Source organism: Chiloscyllium plagiosum, chromosome 10 (assembly GCF_004010195.1).
Source record: "Chiloscyllium plagiosum isolate BGI_BamShark_2017 chromosome 10, ASM401019v2, whole genome shotgun sequence".
In the NCBI taxonomy this organism is placed as follows: domain Eukaryota; kingdom Metazoa; phylum Chordata; class Chondrichthyes; order Orectolobiformes; family Hemiscylliidae; genus Chiloscyllium; species Chiloscyllium plagiosum.
Genome location: NC_057719.1, coordinates 1,819,269 through 1,829,020, shown reverse-complemented (window position 1 = coordinate 1,829,020; position 9,752 = coordinate 1,819,269). Strand labels below are relative to the sequence as shown.

The 9,752-nt window shown below is 44.5% G+C and overlaps 1 protein-coding gene across 2 annotated transcripts in view; it reads right to left on the bottom strand.

The window, feature by feature from the left end:
• Positions 1-1,664: 1,664 nt before the first annotated feature.
• The window catches only part of brf1b (BRF1 RNA polymerase III transcription initiation factor subunit b), a 466,828-nt gene continuing 458,740 nt past the window's right edge, over positions 1,665-9,752 (bottom strand). For both annotated transcript variants that reach the window (XM_043696898.1, XM_043696899.1), the window contains 2 exons: positions 3,157-3,319; positions 1,665-2,567 (listed from right to left, as the gene is read on the bottom strand). In XM_043696898.1, coding sequence (XP_043552833.1) covers positions 2,530-2,567; positions 3,157-3,319 — 201 coding nt within the window. In that variant the 3' untranslated portion in view covers positions 1,665-2,529. The remainder of the gene's footprint in view (positions 2,568-3,156; positions 3,320-9,752) is intronic.

Here is a 9,752-nt window from a genome sequence, read left to right as displayed (position 1 = left end):
GAATGTTTGTAAAGAACAAGCTGTACAGCCCATCTCTCCCAGTTCTCAAGTGAAAACCCTCTCACTGAACTCAGGATGAAATCTATTTGCTGTGGAGAATGTGGGATTGAAGGAATATCTCACGACTGCATTTCCTGGCCAAGCTGGATCTGAGATAACTGTGTGACGTGATTAGTGATTTTGCCATACATGCCAGAACATCACAATGGTGGACTCTGGAACATTCTAATTCTTATTCTTTTACCTTCAAGAATAATCCATTGGCCAAAGTGTCTTTTTCTTCAGAAAGTCAATTTTGTCAAAGAAATCTGCTTCTGGCCTTTTTTTTTCTGAAGAGAGAGTGAGTATTGCTTGCGCGTACATTTGGGGGAAACTTCGAGGGATAAGCATTCTTTCATCTATCTTATTCCATGTGAGTGTTAACCAATTATTGCATCTTCATCGATTAAGCTTGCCTTGATAATAAATCACTAATTGTGTTTATTCATTTGATAGATGTTGTAGATTGAAACTTGATATCGATAAGATATTTAGTTGGTCATCTCAGTTTCTGTCAGAAGTTCTTTTATTTTATATTCTGACCTGTGGACCACAGCAATCATCCATACACTTAGCCTCAATCATAACTTGCAGCTCTATTCAAAAAAGAGCAGGGAACATCCTCACAGTGCCCTGGGCCAATAGATCTTCCATATATGACATAATTAAAAAGCACCAATATCAGCTCATTATCTCATTTCTGCGATTTCAACAGAAACGACACTTTGAAAAATACGCAATGACATCCAAGTGCTTCGGAGATTCCCAAGACTGTAAATGCTTGTAAATTGTAGGTCTTTATTTGAAACAAATCTATGGATTGAGAAGAAACTCAATGCATTCCTTCAGCCACTATTTTTAAGAATTTCAGTTTGAATTTATTTTTTGCATTTTATAGCCAGCCAACAGAGAATAATTTGTCAGGTCCACACAGGAATTGAAGGTGAAGGCATGGAGGCATTTGTTGTTTACAATATTAGGTATTAATTCCAAATTGATGCCAAAGCAGGTAATTATTATTTTTAATCACTAAGGGAGAAAAAATGAAGGTGAACTGACAACTTGTCCAACTTTAACGGGAAACAACCATTTAATGGGATTCAGATTCACAATCACTTGTTTTTTATCTGGATTCCAAACTTACAATTACTTTCAGTATTAGCGATTGGTATGTGATAGCACAGCACAGTCTATGCTCTCTCCTGACACAGTGTACACTTGTACTGCTGGCTGCTTATCCACAGTTTAAGCTGGTGTGGAAATCTCACACATCTCACATTAATTCTTCAATGAAAACCAAGTGACAGCACAGATTCACCCTACCTTGCATGTTCCTTTATGAACAGTGTGATTTAATAGCTTTGTTTGGTAAAATTGCTGCAGCTGCTCTGTGTAGAATGAGCAGTAAATGTATTCTGCTATTACATAATGTAATATGAAAAGGGTTCTGTTAGCACTTTGCAAAGCTGTAGAGAGACAGCGCTTGATATCAGGAATGGCTCATTGTATCTGATGTTACATGCTTGTCTCACACAGCTGTGATGTGGCACAATTTGGTCAAATCAAGGAATGCATCAAATCTATAATGGCCCCGATCACTCTTCATTTGACAACACTAACTCCCCTGAGTTTGTTCATTTTTATTTTTTTATATAGAAAAACACTGATCCTATGGAATGAACAGAAAAGATATCAAAGCAACTCAAACCAGTGAATCTACAATCAGCAATCAACAATTTAGAAAGAGGCCATGGATTTTCTTCCTGTGTAACTGAGCTGACGGCATGGGCACTCCCTGACACTCTGACATCACACTCACCGTGAGGACTTAGTACTGAACATAACTGATCATTTCTGCATGGTTTCAAACAACAAAATGGACCTTCAGCAGATTAGACAATGACGACTTCTTGCAGACCCCTGCCTATTGGAAATTAGCATCTCATTGTTTAGAGACATGCTATCACACCAATTCCAGTAAAAACCAGGCACATGGAAATGTGGGTGCACTTGTGGAATTTTTTTTCAAGTTGGCATTCCCATGTGACATTCCCACATTTTGTCCCCCAGATTTCTAAACCATCTCTCCTACACCCTATTGTTTCAAGCATCTCTGCTCCACAGGATGGTAGGTACACAGGAATAAAAAAAACTAAATTATTCAAATGAACTGTAATAAATAGCAAATTCTGTACAAAAAATAAACAAGGAAACAAAAACTCAAAAAGCCAAGAGTTGCCATTTCATTTTCAAATAGCTACTGATCAAAAAAAAAGTTCTTCAGTCACACATGCCTGAAAACCGTCGTCATGTCACGAGCCAGGCAAAGACATTCCCAGGCTTTCGCGACTGCTTTCCTAGATCAAGCCGGTCACGCAGGAGAACGGGGCTCTGCCACCAAGCTGTCTGCCTTGAACAGAACAGGAAACACTCCCAACTTTCCGACCGGCTTCAATGCTCCTTCGGGAAAGTGCCATCATCCTCCATCATTTAGAATCCATCATCCTCCTCCATTTCAAAGCCATAATCTTCAAGAGAAAGATAAAGTCTGTCAGCCTTCCACAAGTGTAAATTCTCTCTCACATTTCTCCTGCTCAGATTCTATCTTCCCTCTTCTCCTTAACACATGAACCCAGACTAAGGTACAGTTTTGCAGGCGCCTCACACTCCCTCAAGTGGACAGTCCTCTCAAATTCAATTATAACAGAAAAATGCTCTGAGGTGCTTTGCAGTTGGATGTTTGTAGAGTCCCAATCTATTTAACCTTTGCTCATAAGACAATCCCTCCATCCCAGAGATCATCCTAATGAACCTTCGCCGAACTGCCTCCAATGAAATTACACAGAGTATTAAATCTGTTCTTTCCATCCCATGGTTGACCAGGACTCTCTACAGTTTTACTGCCTCCTGTTGGCATTTGTTGGAAGGATTCACATGTTAATACCTCATCCGGTGTTTGTTATGAACACATCATCTGTGGTCATCAAGTCCCAAGTGAACCCAGAAGTTCTGGTGCAGAATCAGGGACATTGCCCACGGCACCACAAAACTTCCTTTGAACTTCTAAAGTCCCTCTGTAGCCTTTCTCCTTTGAACATTTTTTTTTAAAACACTCACCATTTCCACCGATAAGCTGCAGTGCACTGAGGCAGTTCTCTTCCTCTTCTTCCACTTCCTCCTCCTCTTCCACCTCGTCCTCATTATAAACCACAGGGCCACTCTCGACCAGCACTGCAACAGGCTGCTCTACCTGACTAGCACCAGGTCCTGAGTCAGGAGCCTGCAGGAGACACAGGATGAAAAATACATCAGTGTAATCATAGTGACTGCCCTTCACACACATTCAGAGACAGGCAGCAGTGTGAGGGCCTCCAGACACACCAGAGAGAGAGAGAGAGCGCGCGCGAGCGCGAGTGACCAACAGCAAGACAGAGACAAAGATAGAGACAGACAGACAGAAAGAAAGCAAGGGGGAGGAGACACACACACACACACACACACACACACACAGAGGGAGAAACAGAGAGAAACAGACAGCGAAACAGAGACAGAGGGGAGAGACAGAAGGGCAGAGAGAGCAAGAGGGATAGATAGAGAAATAGAGATAGAAAGACTTGGAGAATGAGAAAAATAGAGGGGAGAGAAAATGGGATGCACAGTGAATGCTGAGGACTCCCAGAGCCCCTCTACTGAGATTATATTACTGTGGTGGCTCGTTGGCAGTGGAACAGGGGAGACTGGGGATAGAAGTTGACGAACAGTAAGTTGACGAAAATGATTTTGAAAGTATAACTGCATCAAGCTGTTGCTGTGTTGTCTGGAGGACAGCTCCTCTAATCCGAGCACCAGACCTGACTACAGCAAGGAGTGATTTTCAAACATGACTGAGTTGGGATTACACAATTCTAATCCTGATGTGATTCCTGGACCATAACCACAAGCACAATCCAGTTTCCTAATTTGTCCTCCGTCTTTTAGCAAGGTGTCCTATGCTTCCCTCTTACTACAGGTTGAGTTTCCATCACCTCTTCTCAACAATGGCTTAATTTAATATAACAATTTTAGGATTCCAAGCTAGCTCGCAGGCCGTGTATAAAACAAAGAATAACACTGACCTACATCAGGACTCGTCAGGTGAGATGAGTAAAGACTTGGGTTTGTTGTCGACTGACAGTGACTGCAGTGAATTGTTAATGGCTTATTGTACCAAATGTCCCCAGGCCGGTGAAAGGTGGTCAATTTGTTCGACAGTTTCAGTGCTTAATACCGGAGACTTTCCTGGGGTATTTCAGCAAAGTGTCAACCATATGGGGATCTTTATTAAAACAATGATCTGAGGATGATGAAGATCTGAAAGAAGCAGAGACTGCTGGAGAACTCAGCAGGTGTGGCAGCATCTGCGTTTCCAGTGACATAGTTTCAAACAATGTTCTGAAGAAAGGTCACTGGATTTGAAATGTTAACTCTGTTTCTCTGCTCAGATGCTTCCCAGACCTGCTGAGTTTCTCCAGCAATTTCTGTTGGGGGACCTCGAGTTGCTCTGACTACTTTAAATCAAGGCAGAGTGATTGCTTTAATTTGGGCTTTTGCCTGAAACATCGATTTTCCTGCTCCTCAGATGCTGCCTGACCTGCTGTGCTCTTCCAGCACCACTCTGATCTAAACTCTGATTGCTTTAATTAGCAGGATTCCAGTCTTACGTTGTAAAGCCTAAATTTTCAGATTGTACCTTTTAGTTAGGTTTCTGTTTATTACTCATTTATGGGGTATGGGCTTTGTTGTCCATCCATCTCTAATTGCCCTAGATACCAGGGAGGGGGACCGTGATATACTTGCACATTAGCATTGAGAGGAAAGAGATATGACAGGTTTTAGCATCTTGAGGTGGATAAATGCCCAGGCTCCATGACAGGTATCCAACGTTGCTGCAGGAGATGACGGAGGAGACCGAGGGGCTCTGGCATTAATTTTTAAATCCTCTCTGGCCACATAGGACTGAAGGACAGCTAATGTGGTACCATTATTCAAGAGAGGTGGTAGGGGTAAAGCAGGAAACTGAGCCTGTTGTCAGTGGTAGAAAAATAATGGAAACCTTGTGAGGGACAGAATTAATCTCCACTTGGAGAGGTAAGGATTGATCAAGGATAGTTAGTATGGCTTTGTACGGAGTTCATATCCAATAAATTTTAATTTTTCAAGGAGGTGACTAGGTGTGTAGATGAGGGCAGTGCAGTAAGTCTTGTGATAAAGTCTTACATGGCAGGTTAGTTAAGAAGCTAAGAGTCCGTGGGATCCAGGGCAAGTTGGCAAATTGGATCCAAGTTGGGATAGTAGCAGGAAGCAGAGGGAGATGGTTGAAGGGTGTTTTCAGGACTTGATGCCTGTCTCCAATGGAGTACCATAGGGTCGGTGCTGGGTCCTTTGCTGTATACAAATATGAATGTAGGAGGTATGATCAATAAGCTCACAGATGGTACGATAATAGGTGGTGTAGCAAATAGTGAGGAGGTAGCCTAGGGCTACAAAACAATATAGACAGGCTGCTCAGATGGGCTGAACAGTGGCAAATGGAATTTAACCTGAGACAGAGAGAGCACATGACATGCACACACTACAGGTCAAGTGCTGGAAAATGGGATTAGAATAGGTAGATGATTAATGACCGGTGTGCATAGGATGGGCCAAAATGCAGTTTCTGTTCTGTAAAAAGCTCCAACTCTATTTTGGCCAAATAATGCTAAATTATTATAAGGAAGAACCTTTTTTTTGAAACACAGTGGCTTAGTGGTAAAGCCGTGGAACTCCCTGCCCACTCCGGGCAGGGGGGAAACACTGTATATTGGAAGTGGAGATGGTGAATCATTTCAAATCGGATAGGAACTCGACAAAATAAATTTCTATGAGTACAGGAGTAGAATGGGGAAATAGGTCTGAGTTGCTCAATAGCGAGTCAGTCCAGTAACAGAAGGCTGAATGGCTTTTGACTGGATATGAATGACTCTATGACATGGACAGAAATGCACTGAGTATTGCATAGACAGCTGAGATTTACTCAGTTAAGGCTGATTGAGGGAAAAATGACCTCAGCAAAGGGCAGGTGGGAAAATGAAAGTGCTGCCTCACCACTTAGCCATCTATTATAATTCCAGGGTATATATGTAGTCCTTATGTCCACTGCTTTTCTCACTTGGGATTAAATATAATATCCCAAACTCTGCGATCGGAAAACCCAGCACAGGGACTTAAGCAAACATCTTGCTGGTCTCAGGCTGAGTACTGGATTAGGCTACAGATCTAGGGTGGCACGGCCTCACAGCACCAGAGACCCGGGTTCAATTCCCGCCTCAGGCGACTGACTGTGTGGAGTTTGCACATTCTCCCCGTGTCTGCGTGGGTTTCCTCCGGGTGCTCCGGTTTCCTCCCACAGTCCAAAAATGTGCAGGTCAGGTGAATTGGCCGTGCTAAATTGCCCGTAGTGTTAGGTAAGGGGTAAAATGTAGGGGTATGGGTGGGTTGCGCTTCGGCGGGTCGGTGTGGACTTGTTGGGCCGAAGGGCCTGTTTCCACACTGTAAGTAATCTAATCTAATCTAATCTAATCTGACCACTGAGGAGCTGGGAGAAGAAACGTGGCGTTGTGGTCGGAATTCCCGAAATGAAAGCGGAGGGATGGAGCGGTAGACATCTTTCACAGTGGTGTAGCAGTGGTCTAAAATGTTCGGGCCCCTTGTGGGGCAGGTAATATTCTGGTGGTACTTGGGCAACACCTTCCCTAGATTGGCTTGACTGAAGTCGCCAGATAAATGCGAGGTGCTGCATTTTGGGAAAGCAAATCTTAGCAGGACTTATACACTTAATGGGAAGGTCCTAGGGAACGTTGCTGAACAAAGAGACCTTGGAGTGCAGGTTCATAGCTCCTTGAAAGTGGAGTCGCAGGTAGATAGGATAGTGAAGAAAGTGTTGGCATGCTTTCCTATATTGGTCTGAGTATTGAGTACAGGAGTTGGGAGGTCATGTTACAGCTGTACGGGACATTGGTTAGGCCACTTTTGGAATATTGCGTAGATGGAATAGTGAAGAAGGCGTTTGGTATGCTTTCCTTTATTGGTCAGAGTATTGAGTACAGGAGTTGGGAGGTCATGTTGTAGATGTACAGGATATTGATTAGGCCACTTTTGGAATATTGCATGCAATTCTAGTCTCCTTCCTATTAGAAGGATGTGGTGAAACTAGAAAGGGTTCAGAAAAGATTTACAAGGATGTTGCCGGGGTTGGAGTATTTGATCTATAGGGAGAGGCTGAACACGCTGGGTTTTTTTCCCTGGAGTGTTGGAGGCTGAGGGGTGACCTTATAGAGGTTTATAAAATCATGAGAGGCATGGATAGAATAAATAAACCAGGTCTTTTCCTTGGGATGGGGGAGTCCAGAACTAGAGGGCATAGGTTTAGGGTGAGAGGGGAAAGATATAAAAGAGACCTAAGGGGCAACTTTTTCATGCAGAGGGTGGTACGTGTATGGAATAAGCTGCCAGAGGAAGTGGTGGAGGCTGGTACAATTGCAACATTTAAAAGGCATTTGGATGGGTATATGAATAGGAAAGGTTTGGAGGGATATGGGCCGGGTGCTGGCAGGTGGGACTAGATTGGGTTGGGATATCTGGTTGGCATGGAAGGGTTGGACAGTAGGGTCTGTTTCAATCCTGTACAGCTCTATGACTATGACTATGACAAGGGGTTGCTGAGAGACAATAGTGAATGTGAAGACATCACCACTCTGTGTACAATATTTAGGATGGGTTGACAATTTAACAATTTAACAAGTTAACAATTTACCAATTTAACAAGTTACCTTTAATTCTTACTAATTATCACTGACACTACCTGTCTGTTATATCAGGAAAAACGTGTGCTAATCTTCGGTAATCAGCAACAGCCATTGCAATAAAACACAATTCCCCAGGTACTTTATCAGATTGGGTCTGAAAATTAAAATGTTTTTAAATTCTTATTAAAATGTACCAATGCAAATTAATCCATTAGAATTTTTTTTAAAAAAAGCTAACTTATTAAAAGATTCGAAACAATCACAATCTTGAGCCTCATTTATTTTGACAATGGAGACGACCCTGGTGTGAGTGTGTGTGTGTGTGATTGTGTGTGTGTGTGTGTGTGTGTCTGTGGGTGTGTGTGTGTGTGTGTGGGTGTGTGTGTGTGTCTGTGGGTGTGTGTGTGTGCACGTGCGTCTGTGTGTGCGCGCGCGTGCATTACACACACACACTGCAGAATGTCACCAATACCAGAGGTTTGGACAACGCTGATGGGAGGGAGGGAGGAGGGTAGGATTGGGAGGACATTGCAAATGAGAAGGCAGCTGTCAAAATTCACCTCTTGAAACCATTTTACTTTGTAACCTTCCTCGCCCCGGACTGGTTTTGTAACTGTTCGCACAGCTACTCCATATAATGACATCAGGGATCCCAAGCTAGACTGACCGAGGAGCAGTACAATCGATGTTTCGGGCAAAAGCCTTTTATTCCTGATGAAGGGCTTTTGCCCGAAACGTCGATTTTATTGCTCCTCGGATGCTGCCTGAACTGCTGTGCCCCTCCAGCACCACTAATCCAGAATCTGGTTTCCAGCATCTGCAGTCATTGTTTTTACCTATTCTATGATTCACCCCAACGATAGCAAGAAGGTAGTGCCGCGGCACCAGACCTCAGCAGTGACCCCAACGACTGCAGTCCCACAGCACTGACAACCAAATGTCTGCAGTCCCTCAATACTGATCCCCCAACGACTGCAGTACCTCAATACTGACCCCCGAATGAGTGCAGTCCCTCAATACTGACCCCCCAATGACTGCAGTCCCTCAATACTGACCCCCCAATGACTGCAGTCCCTCAATACTGACCCCCCAATGACTGGAGTCCTTCAGCACTGATCCCTATGGGAGGAGTTCCTCAATACTGACCCCCAATGATTGCAGCCCCTCAGCATTGACCCCCAATCCCACAGCACTGACTGCAATCCCACAGCACTGACCCCAAAATGCCTGCAGTCCCTCACCACCAATCCCCAATGACTGCAGTCCGTCAGCACTGACCCCCAATGTCTGCAGTCCCTCAGCACTGACCAATGACTGCAGTCTCACAGCACTAACTCCCAATATCTGCAGTCCCTCAGTACTGACCCCTAATGTCTGCAGTGCCTCAGCACTGACCCCCCCAATGACTGCAGTCCCTCAATACTGACCCCTAATGTCTGCAGTTGCTCAATACTTAACCCTCAAGGACTGCAGTCCCTCAGCAGTGACCCCAACGACTGCAGTCCCTCAGCACTGACCCCGAGTGATTGCAGTCCCTCAATACTGACCCCCAATGGCTGCAGTCCCACAACACTGACCCCCATGTCTGCAGTCCCTCTGCATTGACCCCCAATGTCTGCAGGCCCTCAATACTGACCTCCAATGACTCCAGTCCAACAGCATTGACCCCCCATGTCTGTAGTCCCTCTGCACTGACCCCCAATATTTGCAGTCCCTCAATACTGACCCCCCAATGACGGCAGTCCCACAGCACTGATCCCCCAACGACTGCAGTCCCACAGCACTGACCCCCATGGCTGCAGTCCCTCTGCACTGACCCCCAATGACTCCAGTCCCTCAACACTGACCCCCCATGACTGCAGTCCCCCACTACTGCCCCCCCCACGCCCT